The 12,419-nt window shown below is 39.8% G+C and overlaps 1 protein-coding gene across 1 annotated transcript; it reads right to left on the bottom strand.

Annotated features, from left to right (window-relative positions):
- Nucleotides 1–2,929: 2,929 nt before the first annotated feature.
- On the bottom strand, nt 2,930–7,054 carry miip (migration and invasion inhibitory protein; the record flags this gene model as incomplete). Its single annotated transcript, XM_083892595.1, has 8 exons — nt 2,930–3,055; nt 3,152–3,271; nt 4,227–4,317; nt 4,619–4,751; nt 5,046–5,144; nt 5,249–5,372; nt 5,502–5,662; nt 6,793–7,054. 8 exons carry the CDS (start codon nt 7,052–7,054, stop codon nt 2,930–2,932), a joined length of 1,116 nt encoding a protein of 371 aa, XP_083748721.1.
- Between the last annotated feature and the right edge of the window lie 5,365 nt (nt 7,055–12,419).

Genomic DNA, 12,419 nt, shown 5'->3' on the forward strand with positions numbered 1-12,419 from the left:
TTATTGGTGTTTACCTTAAAGCACGTGTGTCAAACTCAAGGCCCGGGGGCCCAGATGTGGCCCGCCACGTCATTTTATGTGGCCCGCGAGTGATTCATTTGTCTTAAAAATCTGTGTTAAAATAGGTCTATGCTGCTTTAAGGCGTGTGCGTTGGCCATAAACTACATTTCGCACAATTCATGGCGATTGCGTCACCCGCAAAGTGACGGCATCCCGCCACTAGATCGCAGCGTATCGTCGTATATGCATCATGCGACGAGTGAAATTGAATAAGTAATAAATACAGAAAGTTATTTAGCAATGTGTTATGGAGTAGTTACCTTTATTTTACATTATATTTGGTTCCATTTATTCTGTATGACAGTTACATCTGGCCCTTTGAGGGTTACCATTATGCTGATGTAGCCCTTGACTCCCCTGCATTAATTTTTGCATTAATTGCAGGAAAATGTGCACTGTGACTATTTGGAATGATGGATAACGCGGCACCAAAACAGGAAGTGGACACACACAAAAAAAAAACAGATGCAGTGATACCACTAACTGTTCCACTATGATAGCTAATGTTTAGCTATTGTAGATTTTTAAAGTTACCTAATAACAGAAATGACATTACAGTACGTTAACCTCAGGCTGAGGTCCCCGCTGTGACTGTCGGTTGGCAGCGTTTGTTTGAAGTGTTACTGAGAAAAGGCACAGGAGCAGTTTTCAACCACAGCCGCTTTACTGTCAAGACACTTCCCTCTAACGTCGACGCTACAGTAACAAACGCACTCTTGTGCCCGGTTGCGAGAGCTTGTTTGCTTCACTCTGCTTTGGTTCCTGCGAGAGTTGCTGACATTTCATTCTGAAGTTTCCCCTCCTACATCCTCAGCATGTCTCTGAAGAGGAGCAGTGAGAGCCATGTCATCTGTATACCTTATACATTTAATAACTTTTACCATTCAACCAGTTTATTTTTTACTTTTTTGCTGTGCTGTAGAAGTGTAATTGCGTTAAAACCTCACTTTGATGAGGAGGTGATGGCAGTAACTACACTCTTAGAAATAAAAGTGCTAAGTTGAACCATATAAGGTTATACGGCTTGTCCTCATAGGAGAACCCTTTTTGGCTCCATATAAGGTTCCACCTGGAACCCTTTTGGAGGGTTCCACCAAGAACCCTTTTAAAACCCTCTATTCGGGAAAGGGGTTTTAAAGGGTTCTCTGGATCAAAATGGTTCTTACTGGAACCATTAGTGTTACCAAGAACCCTTGAAAAACCCTTTCAGAAGCAAATGGTTCCAGGTAGAACCTCAGCCCTTGTAGAAGGACCCTTTTGGAACCCTTATTTCTCAGAGTGTACATTGATCTTGGGCAAATCGTACATATTAGTAAAGATATTTAAAGGAATACTTTATATTACTAGTATAGGGTTAGCATTTTTGAAAAAAATGATCCTTCCCAACCTCAGTTTCCCCTGAGTTGAAAAACATCTTCTTTGTCACGTGCCCACCAGTGACACTTGGTCCTGTTAGCATAACTGTTAGCAAAGATAGCGGACAATGTTTACATTCTGGGAACGAGGTCCCGTCCCCCTAGAGGTGGGTCTAAAAAGTGCAGAATTAGTGTTGCAGTCTCAAGCCTCGAAACAAGTGTCACTGGTGGCATATACCCAAAAAAGAATGAAGATACAGTACCGTTCAAAACTTTTCCATTAAAACTCACACTTTTATTAATTTTGCCCTTTCGTCAAAGAACCAGCAAAACTGTTTTCAGCTGTGCTAAGGGTTTTCTAACCATCCAATAACCTTCTAACGCGGTTAGCAAACACAATGTACCATTAGAACACTGGAAATGGGCCTCTATACACCTATGTACATATTCCATTAAAAAACCAGACGTTTGCAGCTAGAATAGTCTTAGTTTACCACATTAACAATGTATAGAGTGTATTTCTGATTCATTTAATGTTATATTCATTGAAAAAAATGAGTTTTTCCTTCAAAAATAAAGACATTTCTAAGTGACCTCAAACTTTTGAATGGTAGTGTATTTCTCAACTCTTGGGAAACTGAGGTTGGGAAGCATGTTTTCAAAAAGACTAGCCATATTGTAGTAAAACAAAGCTAAATGCAAATCGGTGAAGTATTCCTTTAACAACTGACTGGACAATTATTTGAATATGAACAATAGAAAAGAATATATATTAACCAAAATATTAAATGCAACTTTCTCAGTGCAAGAATAATAATAAAAAAAAAAAAACAGAGCACCGATATGCTGTGGCGTCACCGTCGTCATTTTTATTTGCAAACAGTTCCAATAATTGTAATCACACTGAGCATACCCCATGACATTTAGGACATTATTAATCGCCCTACAAGACAAAAAGTGGAAACAGTTGTCATAGGTGGGACCTCAACATGTGTCAATTTCCTGTGAAATGCAACATCTGTAGAATACATGCAGCCTTTGTCTCTACAGTGTTTTATGGCATCACAGTGAGGAAGTTAAAAACAGAAGTGTGTGTGAACCTGGTGGCCGAGGCATTCAGTGGGACAGGGAAACGCTAACCTGTGTCTCTAGGCAACAGAGATTATCCAAACTGTTTCCTTAATGTTGTAAACATTTACCCATGGGCAACTTAAACTTCACCAATTTACGAAATCATTCTACATGTGATGATTTTCCTGTGGTGTAATATCACGGCCCTCTGGTTTCTGTTTGTCACATGCTGAAGTGAATCCGTTCAGAAATGATTCAAAATGAAGAACTAAAACTCCTGTCAACAAGAAAGCTTCTGTCATGTAAGCTGGATTTTCTCATGGGACCAATGCGAGTTTGAAAATACGTATTCAATTGAGCAACGGTCTGTTAAACACTTCTATATATAAGTTGATCATCTTGTGGGTGTGAAATTGGTCGCTTTAAAAATAGACGTGGCTCGTCAGCACATTTGGTAAGACGTGCTTCCTAGTTTTTGTCTTTTTGGAGAGAAGTGTCTGAACTTGTGCCGCGCTAACCTTGACACATTCGCCGTGTGGTCGGCGGGCGTTTGAGGCACGGACGCATCCTGGAAAATAGAATAAAATAAAACAAAACAATCATGATTGGAAATATTTGCTCCAATTTTACACCATTTTGACATCGACACATTACAGCGCCTCACCTCTAGGTCCTTGTACAACGCCTGCGCCGAGCTCTTTGTGTTTAGACTGCTTCGCATATCGAGGCTGCTCGGAGGCGGCATGGTGCTCTGAGCTGTGTGTGACCAACCCGAGAGACAGTGCTGGAAAACAATGAAGGTATTTAATAATGTGAAGTCACAAGAAAAAGTGTTTAAGGAAGGATTATGACCCTTGAGTACATGGATCGGAAATATCATCATTATTTTATCCAATTAGACAAAGAAATGTTAATTGTTAAAGGTGCATTATGTAATTTAAAAAATAATCCTTATATGTCACAGACTCAGGAATAATGTTCATATAACAAACTGAACTCACCAACAACAACAGTACAGAAAAAATATTCACATAAAAAAAATAAACCTTTTGCAGACAGCAAATCATGTTTTGGCATGTGGCGCCACCTACCGCCGTCTACCGATCATTGCAGTCAGTAGAGTCTCAGCTGCCGAGCAACCACGGGTTGCCGGTTACGTCTGAGCGACAATGGCGGAGAAAAGGAAACCTAAAAGACCTCGGTATGAATGTCAAAAACGCCTATTTAAAGTTTGCTGCAAAGATGCACGAACAGATGCAGAATTGGCTTCTCTTCTCCTAGACAGGTACTGTAAGTTAAGCTTAGCTAACCAAGTTAGCATCATAGCTCGAAGGGGATGGACATTTCTTATGTTTTGAACCCTCGAGTTCTGTTTTGAACTGTTCGGTCCGTGCTCTCGGAATTGTGGACGTACTTTGAATTTTAGTGTAGCAACAGTTTTTGGCCACATTCTTAGATATGGCGCCTTTAATTCAAGTGGATCACATTTGCTAAATTTAAAGAAGATATTGAGTTCTCTGTGAAGTCACAGTGAGTCTTTGGGAATATTTTTTGCCAAATAGTGAAAAATGTATTTCAAGTTGTTCCTAAAAAATCACATTAAAGAGAATATTTGTAGCGATGGAAGTTAACGATGTGGAACCATAAAAGAAACCTGCGGCACATTGCTAAAATATATAAAAGTAAACAACGGTTCCTAAGAACATTCATCATGCAGTGGGTTTTTAAAAAGTACTCACCGATGGTAACCCCACACTATCAGTGGGGTCAAAGCTGCATCGCCGGTGTGATTTGTACTTGTATGGTGGCAAAACAGCAGAGCGGGGGAGGCTGATCCTTTAAATTGAAGAAGAAAAAAGACAAAATTTATTTATTTCTTTTATTTATTTAATTAGAGTCAAAGGAAATGATTTGCCATCATCAGTGATTCATATGTTTACTATATGTTCTACAATGATGCTAATAATATACAATATCTCTCTTTTATGCCCTTAATTTAGATTTAAATACATTGAAAGAATTCATTTGTTAAAAACACTGGATCAGGGCAAAGGTGTAGCATTGTTTCCTGATGGCACCAAGCATGTACTGTACACTGCGGCGTTATAAAAGCAGTTTAAGTACACATCACACTAACCTGATTAGAGCTGGCTCGGCTGTAGTGTGAGGATGGGACGACTTGTGCTTTTTGCACACAGGACAGCACTCCCGAGAGTGAAGCGGCGCCGGGAACAGTCTGCTGTTAATCCTGTACGAGAACGTACCTGGACAAGAGACACAGTTTACTTCTGCTGGCACAAAAACAAAAATACAATACTGGGAAAATATCCAAATAAATCACCCCACTAAATCACTTACATTTATGAGTGTCTGCATCAGCTTGTGGATCATCCTTGTCTGCTAGCAAGCCCAGCCCTGATTGGATCTCCTCTGAAAATCTATCAAGTGCGCTAATTAATAGTGATTTATTTAGGCCATCATCGATCAATCAGAAGTCAACTTGAATTAATCACAACGTGCAATCAAATGAGAAAAAAAAACTCACTCCGCTGTTGAACTGTGGACACATTCGTCTTTATGGAGTGATCGGAAAACATGCAGGTCGTTGAAGAACTCGTCAGAGCACTGGGTAACGGTGTCCTCAGAATCCAGAACTCCTTAGAGAGAAAAAAAAAACCAAGGAAACAACACACCTCATCTGTAAGAAGATGGATGCATTTGAAAGAGATGTATAACACAGAGAGACATTGAGGAGGAGCACCTGCTATCCAGTCGTATCCAAGTAAGGGCTGCAAATGACGCCTGTCAGTTGCAGGTGCTTCACGTTCAGGTGCAGGTGCCTCGCGGTCGTGAGACTGAAATGTGACTCGACGTCGCACCTCTCTCTACAGATACAAATATTGAAGAGAGTCTTAAATTCTTGCCATTCTTAAATAAAAACGCGTCGATGATTAATTTAGTAATCGGTTAATAATTGTTTCAGGCCCAGGTAAAGTCCTGTGTCCTCAGCTTACCTGCTCTTTGTTGTTGTTCACTAAACAGGACTTGAGCCCATGTGGACTCGTTTCCTGGACTCCAAGACGTCCATCACTGTCTGATGATGAGTGATCCGTGTGTTGAGCAGTTCCTCCACGTTTGGAGGTCACAGGTGGTGTAGAAACGCTGCACACAGCGCCTGTTTTCATGTCACACACAGAGGATATATTATATACATATATATCCTCTATCCTCCTCATATTTGAATCTTTAGATCCATTTCTCAATGCATAAAATTATGTAAAATGCCTGTGTGTGTTTCTCAAACCACAACATTAGAACGCCCTTAAATATTTTGTTTTGTCCACAAACTGGCTTTACAGGCTAAATGTGGTTAAAAAACAGTTCAAATAAATCATTTTGTTTAACAAAGTTATAGAATGGTTCAGAAATAAAAGTGGATAAATAATTGAAGTAGGTTGTTTGGGCTTATTATAATTAGTACTACACAATAACAGGTTATACAGTATATAAAATATTTTTATATATACAGTTAGAGCTGCAACTAACCATTATTTTCGTAATCGATTAATCTGTCGATTATTTTCTCGATTAATCGATGTATCGTTTGGTCCATAAAATGTCAGAAAATGCTAAAAAACGTTGTTCAGTGTTTGTCTAAGCTGGAAATGACGATGTTCTCGAATGTCTTGTTTTGTCCACAAACCAAAATGATTCAGTTTTAATGATGTCTTTGTTATGTGGAGCAAAAAAAACAAGAAAATATTCACATTTAAGAAGCTAAAACAATGTTTTAATCATGAAAAAAGCTTCAAACCGATTATCGATTATCAAAATAGTTGGCGATTAATTTAGTAATCGATTAATAATCGATTCATCGATTAATCGTTTCAGCTCTATATACAGTGCATTTGCAATAAGTATGAGAAGCAGGGAAACAACTGTGTTGGAGTTAAGTAAACAAACTGTGTACGTTTAAACACACATAAATAAACACATACAAATATGCACACGTACCTTACTTTAACAATTTGAGAAGCTGAAATTGAGATGATTTGTTGTGATTTTTCCCAATCGAATAATTTATGGATGGATTCATTTAATTTCAGTTTAAAAACTAACAATCAGGTAGCTCGCTAGTACTTTAGCTAGGACGGCTATCCTAGCTACAAGCCCGTGAGGTATATTTTACAGCTTTACGTTTCAAAATAATGCAAAATAGGAACTTCATGGACCTGGTAGACATTTCTGTTGAAGTCTACGGTCTTTGTCTTAGGAATTCGGGCCTGGGTGTAAATGCGTAACTACCTGCGAACTTCCGGGTAGGTTGTTCGGAGAGCGCGGCTCGGGCGGGACCGCGGTGCCCATCGGTCCGGGTAACCACCACCACTTCTTCTTCTTCTTCTTCAGACCGGCTCCTCGCCTCTGCCTCCGCCTCACCATCTCCGTCCTTGTCGCGGCTCTGAAAGTAGCCGCGCAAAAGCTCCAGTTTCTCGCTCTGCTGCTTCAACTGCTTCAGTAAATCTTTGTTACGCTGCCGCAGAAGGTCCAGTTGACCAGAGGACGACATTTTTTTAAAAGTTTGGACCGAGTTCGGATCAATAAAAGTCCTCCAAAGTCAAACGCTTTCCCATTGTGAATCAAATCAAACACCACCACAACAACGCGTTGACAACAATGATCTGATTGGCTGCGACCGTTCATCGCGTCACGTGACGTCACCGTCAGAGGATTTTCTTAAAGTGACAGGCACACTTTTGATCTACAGTACATGGTGATGGACAGCAGAGGGCGCATTTAGTTCTGTGAGGCAGCAATCAGTGGAAAAAAGCTGTTTCAGTGGGAACGTTTATCACATCCTTGTGTAAATGTGTAAAACACATGCTTTTTTGTGTGTTTTATTTACCGTTGTATTGATTTTAATGTACAATATACTATTACTGATTGCATAAATTATTCTAAATTCTCACTCTAAATACAAATTGCTTACCATAGCTTGATTGATTATCGACACATTACTAAATAATTGCTAATAATAACTACATTGATAATTGATTTGTTGTTCTTTTTAGTACATAAACTACAAGTGATGTGGTTCCAGCTTCTGAAATGTGGTGAATGTTGTTATTTTTGAGGTTTTGGAAACAGTGACTGACATTTTTCACAATTTTTTTTTGTGTGTAAGGACATTGTGTATAGGAAGAATGTCATTGTGTATGGGAAGAATGTCATTGTGTATAGGAAGAATGTCATTGTGTATGGGAAGAATGTCATTGTGGATAGGAAGAATGTCATTGTGGATACGAAGAATGTCATTGTGGATAGGAAGAATGTCATTGTGTATAGGAAGAATGTCACTGTGAATAGGAAGAATGTCATTGTGGATAGGAAGAATGTCATTGTGGATAGGAAGAATGTCATTGTGGATAGGAAGAATGTCACTGTGAATAGGAAGAATGTCATTGTGGATAGGAAGAATGTCATTGTGGATAGGAAGAATGTCATTGTGGATAGGAAGAATGTCATTGTGTATAGGAAGAATGTCATTGTGGATAGGAAGAATGTCATTGTGGATAGGAAGAATGTCATTGTGTATAGGAAGAATGTCATTGTGGATAGGAAGAATGACATTGTGGATATGAATAATGTCATTGTGGATAGGACCTATGTCATTGTGGATAGGAAGAATGTCACTGTGAATAGGAAGAATGTCATTGTGGGTAGGAAGAATGTCATTGTGTATAGGAAGAATGTCATTGTGTATGGGAAGAATGTCATTGTGGATAGGAAGAATGTCATTGTGGATAGGAAGAATGTCATTGTGAATAGGAAGAATGACATTGTGGATAGGAAGAATGTCATTGTGGGTAGGAAAAATGTCATTGTGGATAGGAAGAGGCTCCACTTTAATAGCATTAATTTAATACCACTGATTGATGGCAACACTCACCGCATGTCCAGTCAGAGCAGGGTTTAACTGCACTTTTCTCTTGGCTGTATTAACATATGAAGGTGTGCATATGTTACACAACACTGATCTGATCATAAGAACAGAACACAACATCATCTCAGCTTTTCTTTTTACCTTTTCGTAAACAGAACATCGCACGTGTGACATCTAATTTGAATGTTTTGATGGCTCGAGGCGCTCGGTAACCGTTCATTTTCTGTAACTACATGTTGGCGGACGGTGTATTGATTTTTTTCCTCATCGCTGATTTGGTCTTCAAGGACACCATGTGCTCAAAGATATTGACAACAATCGTACACGTTCGTGCACCACCCCTCCCCCCCCCCCCCCGTGCGAGGCTCGATAACATTAGTTTATTTACATTAAACGTGTTCGCCCGTGACGACAGTAACGACAGTGATGCAGGTGGCGCGGGGTCAAAGCCATAATCCTATGTCTGATCCCCCGTGGCGTGACCAGTGTGGAAGTGCGTGGGTGGGCGGCCGCTCAGTATTCCAGTCACGGCTCATTTGCACTGCAAGCTGTCCAGGCCGGGCCCGTATGATTAGTTGACCACAGTGGTGTGGAGGTTCACCCCATTATCATTAAACGGTGCCAGTCATGAAGTCATTTACTCCTCCCGGTTTCTTTAATTACACCCCCACTGTTGGGAGCCAGGCAATTATTGCACTGCAGCCGGAACGCTTCGTCGTTCATTACGTACAGGAGAGACACATCAAAAACAAAAACAAAAAACAAAATATGGAATTACTCCTGTTATTTTTTGACACCATAAACATGGCTCAAGCGGTAGGATTTTTGATTCGTTTTTGATTCGTAAAGTTGAAGGGCTGATTATTTATGTTAATTTCCTGGTCTGTCCTGTTTGAAAGAAAAAATGTTATGTATATTTATATTGGATAATTAACGTTACTGCTAAGTAAAGTAATGCTTATTGTACTGCTAATAGAATGATACGTCTTAATCCAACTTTATACACACTTATTTTATTCTATAATATTTACTGTATAATGTGTGCTGCTGACCTCTTGGAAAAGAGATTTTTGATCTCAATGGGTTCTTAAATAAAGTTTAAACAACATAAATGAATAAAAAGTTACTCAGATGTCAGGCATTTAGAAAACATATTGTATATATATAAAGAAAACTCATCTGTTTGCTTTTCACAGGGGGCCAAATTACAAAGATAAACAATCACTCGACCGTAATTGATTGTGCGATTGATTCATTAATTCCACTCTGCATGAAACCGGACGACTCAGACAAACACAAAAACTAACCATAATAGGTATTTGTTAAAAAGTTTGTTGATTGTTGTTTTCATCATCTAAAGCACATGTGTCAAACTCAAGGCCCGGGGGCCAGATGTGGCCCGCCACGTCATTTTATGTGGCCCGCGAGTGATGAATTGGTCTTAAAAACCAGTGTTAAAATAGGCCTATGCTGCTTTAAGGCGTGTGCGTTGACCATAAACTACATATCCCACAATGCATGGAGATTGCGTCACCCGCAAGATGACGGCATCCTGCCGCCAGATCGCAGTGGCTGAAGAAATCACCCCTGCTTCAAAGTCTTTTTCAGAGGGTAATAATGGGTATAATGCATCATATTTGTAACTTGAATAAGTAATAAATACAGAAAGTTATTTAGCAATATGTTTCGGAGTAGTTGCCTTTATTTTGCATTATATTTGGTTACATTTAGTTACATTTATCCTGTATGACAGTTACATCTGGCCCTTTGAGGGTAGCCGTTATGCTGACGTGGCCCTCAGTGAAAATTAGTCCGACAACCCCAATCTAAAGCTTCTTTGACGATATGAAGCTTGTCTTGTACAGTATATTTTCATGCATCCACCTGACTTGGCGTGTGACTCAGCAGACATGTCAGTTTTATGTTATACAAACATGTTCTTATACATAATGAATGGGAAATGAACAGCGGGAGGGAGACCGGTGAAAGCAATTACTTTATATCTATGTGAAATGAGCAAAAGGTACATGTTAGCTTATGTCAACCCACTGCCAGAAGCAATCAATCAAGATGTTTTATTCATTCAACACATGCTTCACCCTCCACACAGGTCGCAGGTTTATTTTCACCAACTATATAAGCACAAAGTAGCAAAAAGTACTCAAAATGGATTGAATTTGTGAAATTTGGATTTCAAAGTTCACTTGGATCGATTTTATCGCTACTTTAAATCACTGCTAAAAAGAATGCGATATAAAATGAATCATAACTTTGACTCAGCGACACAAAAGAAGACCTGAATATGTGACTTATAAACACACAACCCCCAGGATGTCCATATAAGGAGTTGTGTATTATTCACACAGTGATTTACCGAGGGTTTCACCTGAGCACTGAGGGTTAAATACAATGAAAATACTTTACGTGTGGTATAAAAATAAATTCGAGCAACTATCCAGGGAAACCAGAATTTGTATGGCAGCTATTATTATACAAATATGTTTTCAAGTTATGTGTGAAAAGTCCCTCTGGACTGAGTGGCCGTCATCACAGGGGGAATTCGAGGGAAAAAGGGAATAAAATAGCCCAAAGCCAAAGTGTCTGTCTGTATTCTATGATAACACGAGTCGTCTTACTTCTTTTTCAACGACATCAACAAGCTTATTTGAAGCGTATTTTTTTTTTCTCGTCGCAGGCTTCTCCAAATATAGGTGAGACTGACAAAGCACAACAAGATGAGGTATTACCAGCGAGTAAAAAGACCGACCAAAGTGCCTGAAGGCGGCGGCGAGGGTGGCTCAGACCAACGGGATTGGAGACGGATGTGTTTTCTGCTCGCTGAGAAAGTGAGGGGGAGAGAGTCGATTGTCCCCCCCCCACCCACCCCCACCCCCACCCCCATCCCCGTCGCTGCTGAGATAGTGGTGGATGTTATTAAGATAAGGAGGATTAGAGCTGTCCGAGCTGTTCAAAACCTGAGTGACAGAGAGCGGAGAGTAAAGAAGACCTGCAGCCAGGAGGGTTTGCTGTTCCTGTAGCTGTCAGACACCAGAGAGAGAGCGACTCGCTCATTTGATGGTTTAAAATGATGGCAAATTCAATTTCTTTGTCTCAGATCTAGAGCGGCCCAACACCCCTTTCCTAACACAAGATACCGGGTACTTTTGTGTATTCAAATTAGGATGTCTCGACTCAACTTGATACCTGCAGTAGACAAAATGGTGTGAAAGCACGGCCTAGAGGGGCAGACCCCTGCAGCAGACAAAGGGATGTGAGAGGGTTGTTCCTTAGCTATAAAAGTTTAGCTCTTGCCATACTCTGGGTCTTTCTTCAGCGATGACCACTCGTGTTTTGATCGACCTTTTGTTTGCAAAGAAAATAAAAACCTTGTCGGCCGGCGGAAGTCTCTATAGCAGCAGAGAGAGCTACATTTGGGCAACAAGTATTCAGATCCAGAAAGTAAAGCAAAACAATACTGTCAACATTGCATTTGTATCACTGGTCCATTAACGTTTAAACAGCGTTTGAATTAGTTGGACACATTTAATATTTATTTATGTCACTGGTAGCTGCTGAATAAATAAATTTAAAAAAAGAGTAAAAAGTTAAATATTTTGTACATGACATAGAGTTAAATCAAAATTTGTATAGCAAAGACACTTTCTGAGATACAGTTGTTACCACTTGTTATTATCAGATTAGATAAGATTTATTGTCATTAAAGGGACACTGTGTAGTATTTATGGGTTTATATGACCCAAAATCCACTTTTTTATACATATTATGTGCTCCTGCATTGTCTAGTCGCTGTATAATAGTTTTTGTTTCATTTTCGTAGTGTTTCAAAAAGTCATGTTAAATAACATGGTCGCGGGCCGCGGTTGCATAGCCACTGTTAGCAGCGAGACGCCATGTTTCTACCGGAGCCTGTAAGGACAAACGCGAGAGAACAAATCAAGCGTCTCTTTACTTGTAGCGGAAGTCCCGCCTC

This window comes from Microchirus variegatus (assembly GCF_963457635.1).
Source record: "Microchirus variegatus genome assembly, chromosome: 7".
Lineage (NCBI taxonomy): Eukaryota > Metazoa > Chordata > Actinopteri > Pleuronectiformes > Soleidae > Microchirus > Microchirus variegatus.